At 35.8% G+C, this 21,413-nt stretch overlaps 1 protein-coding gene and 1 long non-coding RNA gene across 10 annotated transcripts in view; one reads left to right on the forward strand and one right to left on the reverse strand.

Moving 5' to 3' along the window:
- Nucleotides 1-21,413, forward strand: part of LOC139707824 (uncharacterized) — a 41,264-nt gene that overhangs the window by 11,596 nt on the left and 8,255 nt on the right. For both annotated transcript variants that reach the window (XR_011709247.1, XR_011709246.1), the window contains exon 5: nucleotides 2,784-2,950. This is a non-coding gene — a long non-coding RNA (uncharacterized lncRNA). The remainder of the gene's footprint in view (nucleotides 1-2,783; nucleotides 2,951-21,413) is intronic.
- Cacnb2 (calcium voltage-gated channel auxiliary subunit beta 2) overlaps nucleotides 1-21,413 on the reverse strand; it is a 351,637-nt gene that overhangs the window by 7,384 nt on the left and 322,840 nt on the right. For 3 of the 8 annotated variants that reach the window (XM_027928532.2, XM_027928536.2, XM_027928537.2), the window contains 5 exons: nucleotides 19,397-19,473; nucleotides 14,237-14,256; nucleotides 10,437-10,517; nucleotides 9,349-9,407; nucleotides 20-129 (listed from right to left, as the gene is read on the reverse strand). In XM_027928532.2, the coding sequence (XP_027784333.1) occupies nucleotides 20-129; nucleotides 9,349-9,407; nucleotides 10,437-10,517; nucleotides 14,237-14,256; nucleotides 19,397-19,473 (347 nt within the window). Of the gene's footprint in view, nucleotides 1-19; nucleotides 130-9,348; nucleotides 9,408-10,436; nucleotides 10,518-13,719; nucleotides 13,782-14,236; nucleotides 14,257-14,400; nucleotides 14,535-19,396; nucleotides 19,474-21,413 lie in introns of all 8 variants that reach the window. The other 5 variants (XM_027928529.2, XM_027928531.2, XM_027928533.2 and 2 more) reach the window with 2 other exon arrangements.

The raw sequence follows: 21,413 nt of genomic DNA on the forward strand, positions 1-21,413 counted from the left end.
ATCAGTATTGCAGACTTACCTAAGCTTGATCTTGTGTTGGATCTTTCTATTATTGCATGCTTACTGGGATTGTTTAATACTGAGCGTTTGGCAAGGGAGATGTCAGCAGTGACCCTTGTGATAGATATCCTGTTGGAGAAAAAAGTAACAAAAGAGCCTAAGGTTGTTAATCTTACAAAAGGGAATTGAAATATTTGCCCAATCTTCCCAAGAATGAAATATATATAATTTTTATATAACTATTATATAACTATTTTCCAACCCTATGTTAGGATACTTCATTGTACCTTTTTGCTTATCCTGTACTTGCCTCACTTAACATTTATTGGTTGTTTACAAGTGCTAGATATGTACTAAACACTTTACATGAATTTTCTGATTAAATTATTCCAAAAATTTTTAGGAGAGAAGTTTAGTGTGTGTTTACTAAATATACAGATTTAAACCCAGACTTCTGAGCCTATATTCTTAGGCCCTGCACAATATGTAATCATGAAAAATAAATAAGATCAAGGCAAATCTGATCTTCCTTCTAGTGGCAGAGATAAAGAATAAAAGCAATGAAAGATTATGATGATTATTGTGAAGAGAACATATAACGTATTGTTACAGTGAGTGAATTGAGGTAGGTTCATTTTAGATAGGGTAGAAATGAGCAAAAAGATCTGGAAGTGGAAATAGTAAATGATATATTCCAAAAAAGTATTCAATGAGTGTCAAACAAATTCAATGAAACAAAATTGAATGCTGACAACATCTTTGAAGAGGATGGTGAAGGGAGGACTGATTTAAAAATCAGTTTTGCACCACTAGCTACTGACAGGCCTGATTTAAAAATCTGCTTCAGAATTAGAGCTCGCCACAAAAAGTGGCCAGGTGGGAGTTCTTTTCCTATCTTGTATGAGACCACAAATTATCCACAGGCAGAAAGAGTGCCACTGATCAGTGAATTTTGGTAGCCAGGCTTATGTTTATATCCTCGAGGTGTAAGAAAGGAAGATTGGGCAAACTGCCAAATAATAAAGGCATAAAGATGTGAGCTGGGGTTGTGGCTCAGTGGTAGAGCACTTGCCTAGCATGTGTGAGGCACTGTGTTTGAGTCTCAGCACCGCATATAAATAAACAAACAAATAAAATAAAGGCCCATTAATAACTTTAAAAAATATTATATATACAGGCATAAAGATAATGTATATTGGACGTCTTCTATGTAAATTATCCATCAAGACTGTCCCATAGGTGAGCACAAAATCGGCAAACTCCACTACCAGCACAGAACTTCTAATTAATTAATTTGAGACAGCAGTGTTTACTAGGCATCTTAGGAAAACATTTTACATTAGGGGCCACAACAAACAGAAAGGTCATCCATTAATAAGGAATTATTATCTACGAAACTGGAATAAAGTTGTTTAAAAACAAAATAAGGAAGATGTTTTAGAAATTAAAAGTGACAGTAGGAAGCAAAATGTAAAACAGAGTTAAGGGCATCTTTAACAAAAAAGCCAAAGAGATAAAACAGAAGAAAGCTAAGAAAATTAGAACTGCCCAGGAAGTTCAAATTCCAAAGATTAAGAGTTGAGAGAGAATAGGTAAAAGGAAATAATTCCAGAATTAACAGTCTGATTTTTCAAATTGAAAGCATCTATTGTAGTGATTAAAAGATCTACACTAAATTTTATAAATTTCATAATATATATGGGACAAAGAGAAAACTAAAAGTTTCCAGAAGAAAAACAGGACAGGAATTGAAGTGCTTTGTATTTCTTAAGAACAACAATGGAAACCAGAAGTTAATGGAACAAAGGCTTTCAAAATTCTAAAGGAAAGCTATTTTAGTCAGAAAGCCCTGACCATTTAAGTCAACAGTTAAATGGGAAGGTTGATTATAGACAGTTTTAGGGCTGAGGTTGTGGATGAGTGGTAGAGTGCTCACCTAGCATGTGCAAAGTGCTAAGTTCCATTCTCAGCACCACATAAAAATAAATAAATAAAATAAAGGTATTGTGTCCAACTACAACTAAAAAAATAGACATTAAAAAAAGATTTTTTTAGACATTTCGGGTATACAGTTTTATGAGTTTGTACCAGTTTATAGAATTCTTCGTCCATCAGTGCATTCATGACACACAGAATTATCTAATGACTCCACAGTTCCCTTGTGCTGCCCCCCTGTAGAGAATCCTTCCTCCTGTCCCACTCTGGCAACCATAAAACTATTAACTGTCCCCATATGGTTTTGACTTTTCCAGAATATCATATAAATAGAAACATATATTTAACTTTTCAAGTTGAGCTTCTTTTATTTTACCTAACAGATTTGAGATTCATCTTCATTGCTGTAAGTCTACTTGATTTTTAAAATTTTGGGGCTTTGATGAAAATTTGAGCATTTAAAAAGCAACAACTAAGCCTGGAATTGTAGCTCAGCAGTAGAGTACTTACCTAGTGTGTGTGAGGTCCTGGGTTTAAGTCCTAGCACCACAAGAACAAGAAAAACAACAACAACAAAACCCAATAATAAACCCATGAATTTAAAAAATAATTTATTATTTCAGAATGCATTCACAAGTGAAATCAGGCTAGAGGTAGGAAGAATCATTGCTCAACGATTATTATAAAATTCCTGTTTACTTGGGGGTTGGTGTGGAATGTAAAGGGAATTTTCAGCTGTAATGCATGTAATAGGACTCCTTTATTCTGAATACCTGCATAGTGCAAAGATAGTCATTACTTCCATCCATATTTGTGGAGTACCAATTATGTGTCGATCATTATTCTAGGTGCTGTTATGGAACTTACATTCTTACAGAAGAGGCAGAGAATGGAGAGAAGCAAACAGATATCTGATGTCAGGTTATGATAAGTGCCACTGGCAATGCAGAATAGTAAGGATGAAGATGGGAATGCTGTGAAGGGTTTAATTAAATGTTCAGAGATGATCTTTCAGGTAAGGGGACATTTGTTGGAGACCTGAGGGAGGGAGGGAATGACCTGGTATATTATTATGGGATGGGAGTTCCTAGCAGAAACAAGAGTACCTGAAGTATTAGGCACTTGATTATTATAACTGTTTGAGACCTGAGCACGGCTGATGACCAGAGCTCTAGTTATGAGCCTTGAAAGAGCTCTGCAAACTCATGGGGAAACAGCTGCCCTGTGATGATGACATTCTAGGGAAACAGACATGCTCAGCCTGGTTTCTGTTGACCTGCTTATGTGGTTATCTGCATATGCTACATGAGACAGGCCATTATCTGAGCTCTTAACAGTCATGGTTTGGGCATGAAAAAACCAAGCAGCAGACCTTGAAGATCTAAATAGCAAAATTCATAGGAACAGTTCATTTTAGAGCAGTGAGTCTCAACTCTCATGGTATGTCAGAATCACTATATATACTTCTACAGTTAGGAATGCCCACAACCTGCCCCAGAGATTTGATATTAAATAGTCAAAGGTGGCATATGGCCCCTTGAATTCTTTTAATATGCTTCAGGTGATTCTGATACGTACCCAAACCAGTTTTGAAGATGTTTTCTTACACCAGAAAAAAAAAGTGATACAATGTTTCCCAGGATTATTGATTTCCAATAAGGTTACTCACACAAGATTCTGGCCCTGGTATACAGTATCTCTATAGCAATTCAGTACACATTCCTAACACTTCAGTACTGATGGCTGACATTTTAAAACTCACTGGTGGAGAAAACAGTTTGTCCCAAATGTTTGTTCATGATTTTGTTAATTTACCTTTCATTGTCCTACAAGGTGAATCTGGAGATTGTTTTGTTGACGTGACACAGTTGGTTAGGGGCTATTCTATTGTACACAACAAAAAGAGGATGATTTATCATGTCTTATTTGATCTGACACATGAACAAAACACTAATAACCGGAAGAGTGATTCCTACAGCTCTCCAGAGCGTCCCACAAATTAAATTAACTGGATTTCAGAACAGAAAAAGAATTCCCAAATACCTAGAACCTTTATTTTCTCCCGTATGGGCCTAAAGGAATAATCCATTTTTTCCGTTTTAGAATATAATGGATACACATTTAGCTGGCACCTTCTGATGATTTTCTACTTTCTGCTGTTGTATTGCCAAAAGCAAAGAGAGTTACTCTGCATGTCTCATTATGGGGGAAAACATTATATCTTTTGAAATTCTATCTATGGACTTTGTTACTTCTTTGTGGATCTTTAATTGGTGGTGAACTCCAGCTCTGTGACTCAAGATGGCCCAAGGCAGGTCCATTAGTAAAGCCATATGGAAGTTACTTCTGGTAAGAAGCAGTAGATGATCCAATATTCAGATATTTTGTTTCCTAAATGAAATCAATTCGCATGACTGATATCATAGAACACGGGTCCGAGACACGCATCCTGACTGGAATCCACCCTCCAATCCAAATCATAGTATGGTTACATAGAAGTGGTAAATCAGTAAATTCCATTCCATTTTAGGAAAGGGCAGTGAGTTAACATATTCGTGACAGTACAGTTTCTATTTTAGCAGAATATTTTAGGTGTGCATGTTCATGTAGACAATTCCAAATTGTAAAAAATGACAGAACTGAGAATAAAGAAACAATTAGGCAGATTAGATGTATGCCTTTTATACTTAACCAGTGCCTGCTAGTCCCAGGTCAAACCAAAAGCCATTTCCTGGCACTTACTAAATGGAGCAATAAACATCTAATTAGCATTGATGTAGGTAGACAAGATTTTTTTTTTTTTTTTTTTTTTTGTATTTAGAAAGAGGAAAACTAGTTTCAATTCCTTTTATTTTTTTGCTTGATCGCTTACTCATATCTGTCCTGCCGTAAAATTTCCCTCCCTACTCTTGCCTTCCCTGTCAAAAACCAATATAATGGCTGAGGATGTAGCTAAAGCACTTTCCTAGCATTTTGAGTCCCTGGCTTCAATCCCTAGCACACCCTGCCTTTAAAAAAAAAAAAAAAAAAGGTCAATGTAAATTAGAATGACAGGAGGAATAAATATGGTCTAGAAAATATTAAGAAATTTAATAGAACACTAAAAACTGACTGATACTGTCTCTTATATTGTTAGGATCAGAGAAAGGAGTGTGGCAAAGAGGCAGCAAATTTATCTTATTTAGAATGGAGCAATATGTACTAGTCCCAGCATGTTCCCAAGTCCCCTATAATCTGTTCTTAAATTTTGGACCCCTATCATGTCTTTGATATTACAGGAGCTGGCTTAAACTTTACTATGCTACCCATTGATTCAAGGCTATCTAAGTCAACTTAATGAAATTAAAGTCCTTGTCTGCTTTGACACCTCACAATGCTTGGCACATGGAACATACTCAATAAAGACTTGCTTAGGCTGCAGAGGCATCACAATACCTGATCTCAAGTTATACTACGAAGCTGTAGTAACAAATAGCATGATATTGGCATAAAACCAGATTAGGATCAATGACTAGAATATGCAGAGAAATCCACAGGGACACAGTCATCTGATCCCTAACAAAGCTGTCAAAAACAGACCTTGGAGAAAAGATCAACTTTTAGACAAATAGTGCTGGAGGAACTGGATTTCCCTATGAACAAGAATGAAATTAGATCCCATTATTTCACCCTGAATAAAAACTCAAAGTAAATCATAGACCTGGGAATTCGATCAGAAACACTATAACTGCCAGAAGAAAACATAGGGTCAACATTCTAACATATTGGCACAGGTAGTGACTTCCTTAATAAGCTCAAGAATAAAAACCAGAAATAAGTGCGATGACATCAAATGAAAAATCTTCTGCACAGGAAAAGAAAAGAACATGAAGAGAACCTACAGAATGGAGAAAATCTTTGACAGCTATTCCAAGGGGGAATTAATAGCCAGAATATGTAATGAGCTCAACACCAAAAGGCAAATAACCCAATCAAAAATAGGCAAAAGAATAAACATACACTTCTCAAAAGAAAAAATGTAAATAACTGACAAACATGAAAACATGTTCAACATCCCTAGCAATGAGGGAAATGCAAATCAAAATTACACTGATATTTCATATCACTCCAGTTAGAATGGCAATGATCAAGAACACAAATAACAATAATTGCTGGTGAGGTTGTGGGGTAAAGATACACTTCTATATTGTTGGAGGGGCTGCAAATTAGTGCAACCACTCTGGAAAGCAGTATGGAGATTCCCCAAAAGGCTAGGAATAGAACTAGCATATGACCCTGCTATCCCACTTCTTCGTATATATCTCCCAAAACACTAAAATCAGCATACTGTAGTGATATATGCATATCAATGTTTATAGCAGCTCAATTCATAACAGTCAAGTTGTAGAAACAAGCCTAGATATCCATCAACAGACTAATGGACAAAGCAAATATGAAACACATACCCCACACCTGGAGTTTTACTCAGTCATAAAGAAGAATGAAATTATGTGATTTGCTAGTAAAAGGAAGGAACTGGGGAATATCATGCTAAGTGAAATAATCCAGACTAAAAGTCAAGGGTTGAATTTTATATGTGGAAAGTAGGGAAGGGGGAGCAAAAACAAAAAGAGCTCCCCAAATAGGAAGGAGACTCGATATTGAGTACAGGAAGGGAGGAAGAGAGTATATAGGGAAGTCCTGGGGAATGAAATTCCCAAATTATGCTATGTCCATGTAAAAACATATTACAATGAGTTTCTCTCTCTCTCTCTCTCTCTCTCTCTCTCTATATATATATATATATATATATATATATATATAGATAGATAGATAGATAGATAGATAGAATCATATTATTATATATTATATAGACATCATTAAAATATAAATCAATAGATGAGATCAAGTGGATCAGGAAAAGAGGGAGGAAAAAGGAAGGTACTGGGGAATGAGATTGAATAAATTATGTATAATTATAAAGCATCAATTTAAAAAAAATAAACACATTGGCTTTATTAAATGGAAGGGAAGAGGAGGAAAGGTAATGGATTGAGTCCAAGCTTACTGGTGTGCCATACTAGATACAGCTTCTCGCTTTGTTACTAGTCATTCCCTGCATAGGTCCTTGAACACCTCTAGGTGGCTTACTTCACATACAGTACATCACACCCTGGTACCTGCACACTTAACACCCTCTACTAGACATGCCCTTCTCCTCCTGGTTCAGCTGGTAAGATCTTAGGTCCATTTAAAACCCCGTCCTATCTGGGAACATCCCTAAATCTATATTAATTGCTCCTCTCTTTATGCTACCTGTACCTTGTACTACACATACTGAGGTGCCCCTTTATCAGCGTACTATTTTATTGCTAGACATTTCAACTTATGGTATTCATATGAGTCCTTCATAAAGACAGTAGCTTCAACATTTCTGCATTTCTTTAGCACAGAATACACAGCAGACATTGAATCAGCATTAATCCATTCATTGTTCATGTCAAGTAGTGTCTTAGGCACCACAGTTCACAAAACTTTAAGAATCCTTATCCTCCTGGAGTTTTTTCTAGTCATAGAAGGCTGATAACAATATATAGGTAAAATACATAAACAGAGAAGGTAAAGAGTGTGTGTGTGTGCACATATGCACATGTCACCAGGAGAATATTTGAGGAAAAAGTGTTCCTACCAGAGGGAACTACAAAGCACAGATACACCGATGTGGACATGGATCTGAGCTGTCTGGGGACAGTCACGTAGCAGTGAGGAAGTGAGTGGCTGAAGAAGAATGAGCAAGCGGGAGTGTAGTGAAAGATGAAAATAAAGGGTGTGTGCAGGGTTAGATCCCAGAGGTCATACAGGCCACAAAAAGAACTTTGGTTTTCAATCTGAGTGAAAAGTCACAAATGGAAGAATGATGAGCTCCAGCCCACAGTTAACAGGGACATTCTGGCTGCTGAACTGGGGGCAGACTTCAAGGGAGCAATTAAAAAAAAAAAGCACTGAGACAAATCTAGGGAAAATATTATGGTGTTCAGATCAAAAGGCTAATAGAGAGTAGAAGAGATGTGAGAAGTAGTTAGAGATGGATGTATTTTGAAGATAAAGACAACAGCCTTTGGATGGAGGATATAAAAAAGAACAGTTGAGGATAATTCAGTGATATGGGGCTGAAGGGTTTGGAGACTAAAAGATGAAGAAATTATTAAATCAGGTTAGGAAGACTGGGAGGTTTGGGGAGTTTGGAGGTTAAGTTTGAGAATTCCAGTAGACATCTTAGTGGTGATTCTGAATAGGCAATTTGGTATTTGTGCCTGGAATTCAGAGAAATATCAGCAAAGAATGAAATGATATTTAAAAGGAGTGAATATATTTGGGAGAGAGAAAAGTCCAAAGGGTTTTGCCCTGGGCTCTCCAAGATGTCTAGCCGACGAGGAAGAATCAACAAAGGAGCAGCTAGGGCAATAGAAGGAAAACCAGAAAACTGGTTCCAGAAACCAAGCAAACTATTTAAAAGAGGATGAAATGGTCCACCATGTCATCTCTTGCTTGTGGTCAAGTAACATAAGGGGTAAGAATTCACCCCTAGATTTAGCAGTGTGCAGATCACTGGTGATCTTGACTAGTTCTGGTTGAATAGTGTGGGTGACAGCATAACTGGGAGTAGAAGTGAAAGAAAAAAGGAGAGCAAGTACAGTATACACAAGTCTTTTAATGAGTCTTGCTATAAAGATATGAAGAAAAGTGAGACAGTTGGAGGGGAATGTGAAGTCAAATATGAGAAGAAAATGCTTTTTTTTATGTGGATGGAGTTTCTGTTGGAACAGCAAATACTGATGCAGAAATGGGGAAGGAGTGATAGTTTTTGATCTAGTTGATTTGAATAGAATCTAATGCTCAAGTGGTTCTGAGGCAGGTTGGCCATTGCTAGAATATATCTTAACACAAGCAGAACATTCTGGTAGACTTGCAAGCTGGGATAGGTGTGATGGGACCTACTGGATGTTCTCCTCTGTTTGCCCCCATTTTCTCAGTGATGTAGGATGCAAGTTCATAAAAGGAGATTGGCATGAGAAAGTTTAAGAAGAGATGCTGAAAAAGTCTTTGGGAAGAGTAGGAAAGTGAATTGAAAAGGGATATTTATTTATGATGTCTGGGCAGTGATATGAGAGCTGGTTGATCGTAAACTGAAGGTCATGGCCAAGTTCAGCTTATAGATGTAAGTACAGGAACTAGATTTTCCAGGATTGCAGATGTAGAAAGGAAACATGACAAATATTTATTGATTATGATTCAACTTTGAACAAAACTTATTTCCTGTCATCATATAGGCATTACTGGGTAGTTTACCCTTGAGATCATATGCCTGTCCCACTACTGTTTGGTTATCATGAAATCAAAAATCCACAAAGGCCAATATTCTGAAATACTCACCTCCCTTCAAATCTGTGTTTTAAAAAATCAAACAATGCTTTTTGCATCATATCTGTGACCTGTGAGAAATCAATAAAATATTACTACTTTGATAAACCAATTTTGTACAGCTATATCAATGTTTATAGCAGCACAATTCACAATAGCTAAATTATGGAACCAACCTAGATGCCCTTCAGTAGATGAATGGATAGGGAAACTTTGATGTATATGTGTGTGTGTGTGTGTACACACACACACACACAATGGAACATTACTCAGCATTAAAAGAGAATAAAATCATGGCATTTGCAGGTAAATGGATGAAGTTGGAGAACATAATGCTAAGTGAAGCAAGCCAATCTCCAAAAAAGAAAGGCTGAATGTTTTCTTTGATATGAGGATGCTGACTCATAATGGTGATGGCAGGGCAGCATGGGAAGAATGGAGGAACTTTAGATAGTGCAAAGGGGAGGGAGGGAAAAGGAGGGGACATGGGGGTAGGAATAATGGTGGGATGAGTTAGACATCATTCCCCTAAGTACATGAATGAAGACACAAATGGTATGAAAATACTTTGTGTACAGTCAGTGACTTGAAAAATTGTGCTCTATATGTGTAATATAAAATGAATTGCATTCTGCCATCATATGTAACAAATTAGAATAAATAAATAATTTAATAAAAATAAAATACGAAAAAGGAAAAAATGAACTCTTAAAATTACCTTAACTTTGTATTTGGAAAAAGAAGCATGTGAAGTTACCACATTTTTCTGTTTCTAAGTTCCAATTCAAAGACAATTCAAAAGAGTTCCCCAAATTTATCCTGATGCTTTAGTGACAATAAATTAGACTGCAAATGGTTTCAGTTACTCTCCATTTAATACGATTTCCTGGACTGATAAAACTGTAGCTAGCAGAAATATCCGAAGCAACAGCCAGGAGAACATACCAAACAACATATACCACAACTTGAAAAAACAACATGCTTTGCTGCTCTGGGCTATTTAAGTTCAAATTCCAGAGTTTAAAAGTGGGAGGTAGAGTCACAAAGCAGTTTAACATGCGAAGGTCAAGTGTGCTACAGAGGCGAAGGCTGCTACTCACCTCATAACCCTTCAGAGAGGGGCCTACTAGGACCACCGGCCGCATGGAAGGTACAACATCATAAGGAGGAGTGTGCTCTGTCTGCAGAGAGAGGACATGCATTTAGATGTTTCACAGACAGGGGGAAACATAGGATTTTGCATCTAGTAAAATAACTTTGTTAAACTCTAATATGAGGCACTGGTTTTCCAGACATTTAAATTTTTTTCTACTTGCCTCTTTTCTAAATAAACCCAATCAAAGATTGGTGGGTTTATTTTCCTGAATTTCACGTTACTGAATAGTGCAGAGATTTTCTTGCTCATCCCAAGAAATGCTATTATCATAATAGTTCCAAAAGCATAAAGTGCCACTTTTGAACAAAAACTAGTTGTAGAACAAACAGAAACATGCCTCATGCAGAATAGGTGCCATAGGCTTGACTGGAAGTTAATATTGCTTTTTAAATGCATTTGAGTTTTTTGAAGAGTTGAGATGATCATGTTAATTACAGAAAAAAGAAAAATTCTATTTTCTTTGCATCTTAGATGTTTGTCTTACCTGCATAAAGCCTAATTTCAAAACATTGTGAATATCACTACCAAATACTTAAAAATTCTGTTTTATTGTGAGCATTTAAGTTGGCATGAATGTACATTCCAGTAAACAGTAATTATGAGCACTGTTCCCAGGTTAATAATGCTTTTGGATTTTTAGTTTTTATATGTTGGCATTTAAAAACATAAATGTAAGATTTGTGTCTCAGAAGGAAGATGATTAATGTGTAATCACATTCGACCGTGCTTCAGTGGCCTCCAAAGATTCATTATCAACTTGCATTTCTAATATGCTTCTCAAATGTAGTTTAGGTAGTGTTTTTGTTACATAACTAATTCATGTTTTTCTGCAGTAATTTGTTTCTTTTTTTGGAAGTGCAGGGGAGGAGCTAAATTTTGTTGTAATTTCTAAAACTATCAACATTTTTCAGCTTGCTTCAAATACAGTTTTTTTTCAAAATAATTACATATTACCTAATTTGCCTACATTAAGACTGATTTGTTTGACAGTATTTGTATATTGTATTATTTTAATAACAGAAAATATTAAATTGACCCAGAAATAATCTTTTTAATAAAAAAAGAAATGCAGGAGAGCAATAGATATGGTCTTAGACACTGGGAAAGTTAATTATTAATTTTTTCTCTACATAACTCTTTCTCCGATAAGGAGTACCTTTCTCCATTAAGTATATATATTCATGAAAATATATATACTTAAAGAATTACATGTACCAAAAGAACAATGCTTTTTAAGTATGTTAAGAATTTGATAAACTAATATGCAAATGTAATTTTTGTATCAGCCTGTCACTGAAAAACATTTTATTGTTGCTTAAAATTGCTTATTACAAACTTTCTCACTTTGTTTGAATTTAAGTTGCTTGTGGGAATGATTTAAAAAGCATTTCAAATTCAATAGTTTCTGTCTGAGATTTCACCAATATTTGTAGACAGCATGATCGGGGGAAGAAAAATATTACTGTGACTGTGCTGTCACATTTTACTGATTAAAATTTTACCTAGCTCTTAAAATTCATTTTAATAGACACAATTAAGGTAGGATACATTTTTGAACAGAAAAAAAGAGACAAACATAATACAGTGACAGCACAAATGCCACACAAGCACCACTCTAAAAGCAACCTAAAACACAGAAAACAGTCTTATTGTTGAATCTCAGGCTTTTTTTTTTTTCCCTGAGCTCTACATTGAAAGTTACCACAGATTTGATAACATAAGAAGAATGAATACCAGTGCCGAAGGCATCATAAGCATATTTACTAAATGATTATGTTATACCACCTGGGATATTACTGAAAATGTTTAGAAGCCAAGTCCTTATAACTATGCAGTATAAGAACACCTTTCCCACCATCATAATTAGGAATATAAATTGCATGCATTTTTAATAACAGCTACCAAAAATTTTATTTCCAAGTCTTTAAGTCTAAAGTGGCGCAGTGTTTAATAGCTCTTTTGTTCCTCCAATCTGTGACTGCCAACTAGCAAAGGGTTCCCATGCTAGTAATCAATTGGCTTCTTAATAAGGTAGCTACAGAAATTACCTTATTTGATGGAATATTGGTACTTTGTTCCCTATTGATAAAAAGTACGCCTTTTTTTGGGGGGAGGGGTACCAGGGATTGAACTCAGGGGCACTCAACCACTGAGCCACATCCCTAGTCCTATTTTGTATTTTATTAGAGGCAGGGTCTCACTGAGTTGCTTAGTGCCTTGCTAAATTGCTGAGGTTGGCTTTGAACTTGGGATTTTCATGCCTCTGCCTCCCGAGCTGCTGGGATTACAGGCATGTGTCACCACACCTGGCAAAAAATACGTCTATTTTATCTTTCCTTTCCTGCTTACCCTATTTTGTTTGAATCATTTAGTGGAAAATTTGTGATAAGCTCTTTTTAAAGTTGTGAAATTTAAGGGTAAGCAAACTTCAAACACTATCTTGACCAACATCATGGTTTAAGTGGCTGTTCTTGTCCTGTGATGTCCAGAGTGGTTTACAATGATGGTTTTCTAAGTTCCTAATCTTTGGACACTGCTGGTCACTTGGCTGAAAGCTTTAGCTGTGATCATAAGATAAGACCAGAGAGATAGGCTCACTGGTGTGGATGAATATCAAGTTGGGGCTTTCTGTATTAACACAAAAATCCAGGTGTTTTAAGTTTTGCCTTAAGTTCTGAGGTTTTCCCTACTTAACGTATCCTTAATTTATTAAAAAAAAAAAAAAACTAAGTGTAGGGTTCAGTATATGACACAATAAGTTAATAAACTTAGGGTCCTCTACAGAGTAAAATACTTGTTTGCAGAGGAAAAGATTTTAGTATTGAGAAACTATGGGGCAGAGAGTATTCCCATGTTTGTGTCAGGTTGGTGTCCTTAGGAAATATGAGTCTAAAAGACAGCAGAGTAGCTTCTGGAAAGTGGCTTATAAATGAAGGGGAAAAAATGGAAATTTGGGGGTATGTGTTCCTTTAAAAAATACTACTTGAAGCTACAAAACATGCTGAAAGGAATCAGGCTATCTGGTGTAAAGAGAGCTCAGGAATTCCCTGGAATTTCCAGTCAGGGGACAAGCAGCATCAGTGCGTAGCATCTTGGTTGGCCAATGGCAAAGGCTCTATGCATGGCCACCAGCCCCATTGTCCAACAGGCGAGATGCTGAAATCTGACTGATGGAGAAGGCAAGAACATTGGGAGAGTATTTATATATGACAATAGGAAAAACTCACAGTAAACCGCCAAAACAAGCCTGCAGTTTTCCACTGGTCTTGTTCATCTGCAGATTTTGCACCTAGTGGATTAGAAGTTTAAATACTGACTAAATTAAAAATTGAATCATCTTTTTTTAGTACAAGCTATGTATCTGGATATCATAAATCAGTATCTAATAACTGCTTTAATATGCTTGATTATCAGTTAAATTTCTGGAAAAAAGAAAGAAACAAAGACAGACAGAATAAGCATGCACAATTGAGGTGCATTAGATGAAGTTGTCAGTGTTGGACATCCTTTGAATGCTGAAACAAATTCCCTTGGTGGTAGATATTATTCCATCAAAAAGGATAAGTACTGTAATGGTATTTTAACAGGTCACTGAATTTAGCCAGTTTGAAATGCATGGACTCAATTAGCTGTTGATAGGTTCTTTTCTTAGGACAGAAATGACTGTATTTAATAAAACTGTGGGAATTAATGCTAATGATGCCAGTGGCAGGATAAACACAGCTTATGTCAATGTAAACTTACCGATTTCTGCTTCTGCTTAGCTACAGCAGCGTGGAAAAGAAACAAAGAATAACAGAGCATGCATGTTATTGGCTTGTCAAAGGACACAGACAGTCAACAGGACTAGAAATGTGACGCAGTGCAGTTGAGCAGGTGGACAACGGGAACTGGGAAGTTCATGTTACCTTCTTAAAGAAGGGCATTCTTTTCTCTTTGGAGTGGGGTGACGTTACACTGTTTGCACTGGGCTTAGGGGAGCGGTGGTTTGCTGGAATATCATTTTCTTCTGCATCTAAGCCAGTAGCATCTATGTCTATAGCTATATACAGACAAACAATTCAAAAATCATCAGGTGGACAGGAGAGGAAAAACAGGTTATAAAGAAAATAAAATGAAAGCAAATAAACTAACCACTGTAAAAGAGCTATCGTAAGTGTTCAACACAGTACACAAAGAAAGTAAAATTTAAAGGTACAGCACATTAAGAATGCAATGTAATCAAATCTGATAAAACTGAAAGATACCCTTATCATATCTGTTTGCTTCAGCAAATCTATTCCATGCTAGATCTCTTGAATATTTTGAGAAATGTTTTTAATTTGTAGTTTCAAATATAATGTTGATATTCTCCACATTGACTATATAAAACTATAGTACAGAACATTCTGCTTCACTTTGTACAGTGTCTTAACCCATATTTTAAATAACAGGCAACTATATTGAAAACTTAACAGGATATGCCTCATATTTCTAATTTTGTGGAAAATAGGGGCCATGTGAAAAGGTTTACTACAATTGCAACAGGCATTTGAGGGAAAGAGAGAATAGAAAATCCTCAATCCAAACAGCACAAAGGAATCATACACATGGCAAATAATTCAGAGAGGGTTTCAGGATGGACAGGATTAAAATGAATGGTAAGTGCACCCTCAGAAAGGCCTGATCAAAGACTAATTAGAAAACACTGGATCTGATGATATCCCAATGAAATCAGTCTAGTAAAAACAATAAGGCTTGTGGTGACTTATGAAGCCACTAGATATAACCCAGTAGGCAAAATGGAGGGCACAAAGACCTAAGATAATAGGCCACTGCTCTTTCCCACTATAAAGTGGGGGTTTGGGATTGTTGCTTGACATCCTTCCATTTGAAATCGTTCAACATGAAAATACTACTCTTAAAAAGTAGTAAATGGGGAAAGGATGCATAATCTCAGAGTTTATAAAAGTGTTTCCTCATGTAATTATGATAGAATTCTTTCAGCTATGGAAGCACTTAAAAATAAGAGGGTCGACGTTGATATAAGATTTAAAAGCTGAACTCAAGAGTTTATGTTCACAGTAATAACTCAGCAGGGCAGGACTCAGAACCTAGTTCTCCCATCTCAGTGAGTCCATTCTTGTCCCTATACCATGTTGCCCTCCAGTTGAGGTCCCTTCTCAATCTGGGCACACACTTTCAATTCCTTTTGCTTCTTTAAGGGGGTCATGTCTTTGGTATCAGGATTCAGGAGGGTATCACAGAGTTGAGCTCACTAGAAAATTACTTTATGGTTGAGATTAGATCAGGGAGATGAAAAGAAAATTTACTTACCATTGGAAAACACCAATGTCATACATGCTAGCCCTCTAACAGAAACCACAGTACATTCAGATTGAAGGAATGATTTACCATTTGGAACAACAGATTGCTTGATGTTGCAACACATCTACATTCCTGTGACACAAGCTGAATTGATGCTCAAAATAGCCTCTTTTAACCTTCCAAAGAAGGGGATATTATCCGATAGGCATGTTATTTTTCAATTTTTTAGTTATTATGGATTTTAGATCATTCAGCCATTTGAAAATTAGGATCTCATTTAATTGTTCTATTTCATTTGATAAGGTCAAAAACCTGTGATGGAGCGAATACCTGGCACTGTTTGTACAGTGTTACAAATACCAGTTTGGGCTTGCATAATAGATGAGGTGTGGTCTTCTATCAAGGGAAAGTAATAATAAACTAAATTGATTCCACATATTTACTTAGTAAATATGTCTTTCTTTTTACTGTCTATGCATATGGAGTAACTAAAAGGTTCAGTGTGTGGTGTGCCAAGAAAATATAAAATGTGCCCAGGGCTTTGAACCTACCCTGGCTTTTATACCACACTATGATTAACCTTTGCTCATATAGGTATATTTCATTATGGGGCTTATTGAATGGTTATCCTGGGAAAAGTCTGAAAAATAAAGTCTTGAGGAATAATTTTCCTTGAATCCTAAAAAGGAAGACCATTGTTAGTACCTTTCTGGACTAAGGAGACTATAACAGGTCTTAACCAATATTAAATACATTTCCCTTCTGGCCATAGATTTCCACATACTCTTTCTTTTTTTCCACCTTTTATTTGGCTTAGTAAGGCTCCAATCAAGGGACAGTTCCCTCTGAATGCCTTTCTGAAACTGAGGGTGCCCAGTTGGAGGTCAAAGTTGATAGCACTCTGGGATGGCAAAGTTCATGAACTGAATTTTATGCTTTGCCCACTAAACCCTGTCTGCTGTGATCATCAGATGAATTTGTTCTAAAAGGACGAGTGGAAATGCATAAATGTTGTGATGTTGCCCAGATATTTGGCTACCCCCACACACAGCCTGAGTGAGGACTAAAATTTATCTTTATTTCAACACAGGGGCCCCACATCCCAAATAGACAACTTTCCAACTTACTGGTTCTGATTTTTAGTTAACTTAAGTCTAAAACATTAGGGTTTTCTCTATAACACTGATAATTCAAGAACGTGGTCACTTTCAGAACACATCAAAAAGAGAATCTTTTTTTCACAGTTCTGTATAGTATGTTGGATTCACATGGTTCTTCTTTGACTGAGAGATGTTACTGCTTTTTAAATTCAGACCTGTATTTCCATACCTTGGCAAACATTAATAGTAAGTTGGAAAAAATACTTTGAAAATAGCTTTTTCAGTCCTCCTTAGAGCATTTATGTTTGTATATGTACATACATGTATATGCATATATGTATGTAATTATGTACAGAGCCTTGGTAACATTTTTTGAAAGGTAAATTTTGTTTTATCTCAGAACTTGGGTCAAGGTAAGCAGAGATCAAGGGTGATGTGTCTACACACATGTAGGTGTGTGGCGTACTACCCCATTATGCAAATGTGAAGTTGAAAGTTTTCCTTTTCCACCCCCTTGAGAACACCCATGCGTATTTACTTCAGTCAGATGCTTATATTCCTTGGTCTAGCAATGATTGAGGGGAATTATAGATAGGGCCTCTGAGAAACAAAAAGATGAAATTATAGGCCAATCCAAACTTGATAATTGGGGCAGTTGTCCTTGGAACTTCTAAAATTTTCTGAAGGTTTACCTTAGATCTACTGAACTATTGATGTAAAAATTACCACAGAGAAGATATGCTTATTATACATTTCACAGTTGATCACATCTCCAGGCCAGTCAGTCACAGTATTTTATTCTCTTGGTATTCAGAGAAGTTATTCCAAAGTCTTGTGTCTGTATAAAATTTTGGTGAAGTTTAAAGTTATCTTTATTTTATCACACTCTTCATGGAACTTATTTTTAGTAATGATAAACATTTGACTATAAAATGAAATTTTATTTTACATATACACTAACTTATTCTCCAAAATGCACGCACTGGTTTTCATTATATGGCTAAAATGATTAGATGGCTACAGTCTGGTTAGAGGAAATGAAAGACCTGTACTGGCCGACAGAAGAGGGGCTTTATCACAATGTGATGTAGCATTTTTCCATCTTAGGAGCCTAGTAGCAGTCCTCAGGAATCCTGAAGACATTCTTTTACATATATAGGAAATGTATGAGTCCATGTAGAAATCTGTGCAGCTTCACACATTTGAGTGGAACAGGATTAGGTTCCTTTTCTCTGTGCATTCAGGGAAGACCTTCTCCCCAATGATCAAGGGAAGATACAAGCCTCACATAATAATTACAGTAGTTTAATCTTCATTTTAACCACACTGTTACTTCATTTTGAACATCTTAGAATTACTGCAAGTTATAAGCTCATTGTTTTTGAAATCAATATGTATCCTAATTTCTCATTGTGCTCAGAATTTGCTCACTTAAAAAGAAGTCTGTAGTTTTTGCTAAATCTCTGGTTTCTAAAAGCTATCCACATTCAGGAACTTGGTATGATTATTAGTAATAGAAGAATCCTGTTCTTAAGACACTGTAGTCGTAGTGCCGCTAGTTTCTTACTTTTCTCTAGATGCATAATTCTCTTTATGATTTTTTTCTCATTTCCAGCTTCTTGGAAATCATACATACACAAGATCATTTTGCTCTAACACTCTGGCAGCCAATCCTTACAATCCTACTGACCCCCAGTTATGTCATATAGAAAACCGAGGCACTGATTATGAGCTTTCATGCTAAGACAGTGAGTATTCTATTTATATAGAAATCTAAGCTCTACTCAAAATGCTAGAGTTGCCATATAAAACAAATACACTTAAATTTGATTTCCAGATAAAAACAATTTTTTAGTTTAAGTAGGATCCATAAATTTTCAGTGTTAAGTATTTCCCATGAAATACATTCTTAGACTAAAGATTATTTTTGTTTACTTGAAATATTCAGCTTTAAATGCTGTCCTTTATTTTGTTTAGCACTCATAAGAATAAATCCATTGCTTTGGATAAAATAAGTAGTGTCACTCTGCCCACAAGAGTTTTTGTTGATATTTCTGTGCATTGTCTAAGTCTTCCACAGAGCCTGTCTAGTGTTTCTTCTGAGAAGCTGATCACTCCATCTTCACTTGATTGTCCATTCCTTACTCTATTCTAAAGTTTGAATGCTGTGTTCTCTTTTTATTTAATTATGAAGCCTACAACTCACACTATACTGTGATAGTTGGCGGGCATTCACTTCTTTATTGCTATGGTCATCTACAGTAAGTCAGTAAATTGACAACACTTTTTTTTTTTTCACCCAAAGCCAGAAAAAGTTCTCCGAACTCTTCCTAACTCCACAAGTTAGTTTTTTATTTAGTTAGTTTTGATTTCTGATATATCTTAGCATTTGTAGGATTGACAGAGTGATTCAGTGTATGTGAATTCATGAAACTAGATCCGACTGGGGGAAGCATGAAATGCAGTATATACTGTTCAGCACTTATCACCTACTTACCAGATGATGGAGGTGTAGATTTTCTGGAACTAGGAACAATGTCACCCAAACTGGATGAAGAATTTCCTCCTGATTTACTGAAGTAAAGCAAAAACTCATATTAAATCTGACACTTATTTCAGATTCTAAAACATTCATACTACTTAATAGACATGCTACTTGATTGTATTTTTATTGAACTTTAAAATGTATTTTCTTTTCTTTTTTTTTTTTTAAACAAGAATGCGAACAGTAATTTCCTGGTGGAGATTCTGGAGTACTTGAAACGATTATGTGATGGTCTCTGTTCACATTTTCAAATCCGAGGTTTAATTTTAAAAAGCCCTGAGAGAATAGAAGCAAACTAGGATAATTTCTGCAGGCTTCAGGTTCTCTACCCAGATCAGAAGTGACTAAACATCAAAGATTTCCTCTGCCTTTTTTTTTTTTTTTTAAATTTGGAGGCCTTCTGAGTTAGTGAATACAAAGAATATTAACACTAACACCCAAGTTGAATGTTTTCTTCTTGTTTAGTTCCAGCTCCTTTGTCTTAGCTTCATTATTTTTACTATACTAAGATTCAAAGTACTCAAGCCTTCATGGGCAACCTATAAAAGTAAAACAAAGCAATTTTAAAGCTTCTAACCTTTAAGGATTATACAACCTATAAAAGTAAAACAAAGCAATTTTAAAGCTTGCTAACCTTTCACATGAAGAAATGTGAAACAGAGTACTTTATGGTTTAATCAGCAGTTAGTACCCAGAACATTTCATAAGCATAGCTAACATGGAGAATTAAACTGGGTTAATTTAGGAAGATCTGAAGAGCATATATTTGAAAAACCACCAAATTTTAAAATTTGATAGAAGATACATTTCTGCGTCTTAGAACCTTTGGAGCTAATATTAAAACAATAGCATTGGCTGCGTGGTGGCTCACGCCTGTAATCCCAGTGGCTCGGGAGTTGAGGCAGGAGGATCACAAGTTCAAAGTTAGCATCAGCAAAAGCAAGGTGCTGAGCAACTCAGTGAGACCTTGTCTCTAAATAAAATACAAAATAGGGCTGGGGACGTGGCTCAGTGGTTGAGTGCCCCTGAGTTCAATCCCTAGTACCAAATAAAAAAGCATTTATGGTTTTCATCAGTGTACAAGAATGGAAATAATAAAGTTACTCAGCTTCACAAATGAAGATGGCAAGCAGCATCTTTTTCTTTAAATATTTTTAGTTGTATATGGACACAGTACCTTTATTTTATTTATGTATTTTTTAATGTGGTGCTAAGGATTGAACCCAGTGCCTCATATGTGCAAGGCAAGCGCTCTACAGCTGAGCCACAACTTCAGCCTGACAAGGAATACCTTAAAAGGGAGGGGAGGGGAGGGGGAGATAGGGAGGGCAGCAGAATACAACAGACACTAGTATTGCTGTATTATGTATGTGGCTGTATAACCAATGTGATCCTGCATTCTGTACACGTGGAAAAATGAGAATTCATACCCCATTTTAATCAAATGTATGATATGTCAAGATTATTGTATTGTCTTGATCAACTAATAGAAAATAAAGAGGACACAGAATTTGGTCAAAATGATCCCACTGCTTAATGTTTATTATACATGAGCAAGAATCTAGTTGAAAGAATTCGTCACAGTGTCTGTGCATCAAAGGGCAATATTCACTCAGTGAATATTAATATGAAATCTAAGCAACAGTAAATAGTAGTAAAAACTGAATTATTGCTGTTATTCTAGCATTTTCATATATAAAATAAACATGACATCAAAAACCTATTAAACAACTACAAGGAGGGCTCTACATCTATTTTAAGTTTTTTAAGAGATACTCCTATATATTTAATAAGTAACCAGACAGTATGTAAAATTAGTAAGAAGTGGTATTTATAGAGGCAGTTTCTGGCAGTTATGTAAGGACACCTATTACCAGAACCAAAACATTTTTTCCATAAGTTTATTGTTTTTTTTTTCTAAAATACTAAGTCTAATTTCAGTTTAAGCGTGGGTTTATTTTACATTCTT

This window comes from Marmota flaviventris, chromosome 12 (assembly GCF_047511675.1).
Source record: "Marmota flaviventris isolate mMarFla1 chromosome 12, mMarFla1.hap1, whole genome shotgun sequence".
In the NCBI taxonomy this organism is placed as follows: Eukaryota; Metazoa; Chordata; class Mammalia; order Rodentia; family Sciuridae; genus Marmota; species Marmota flaviventris.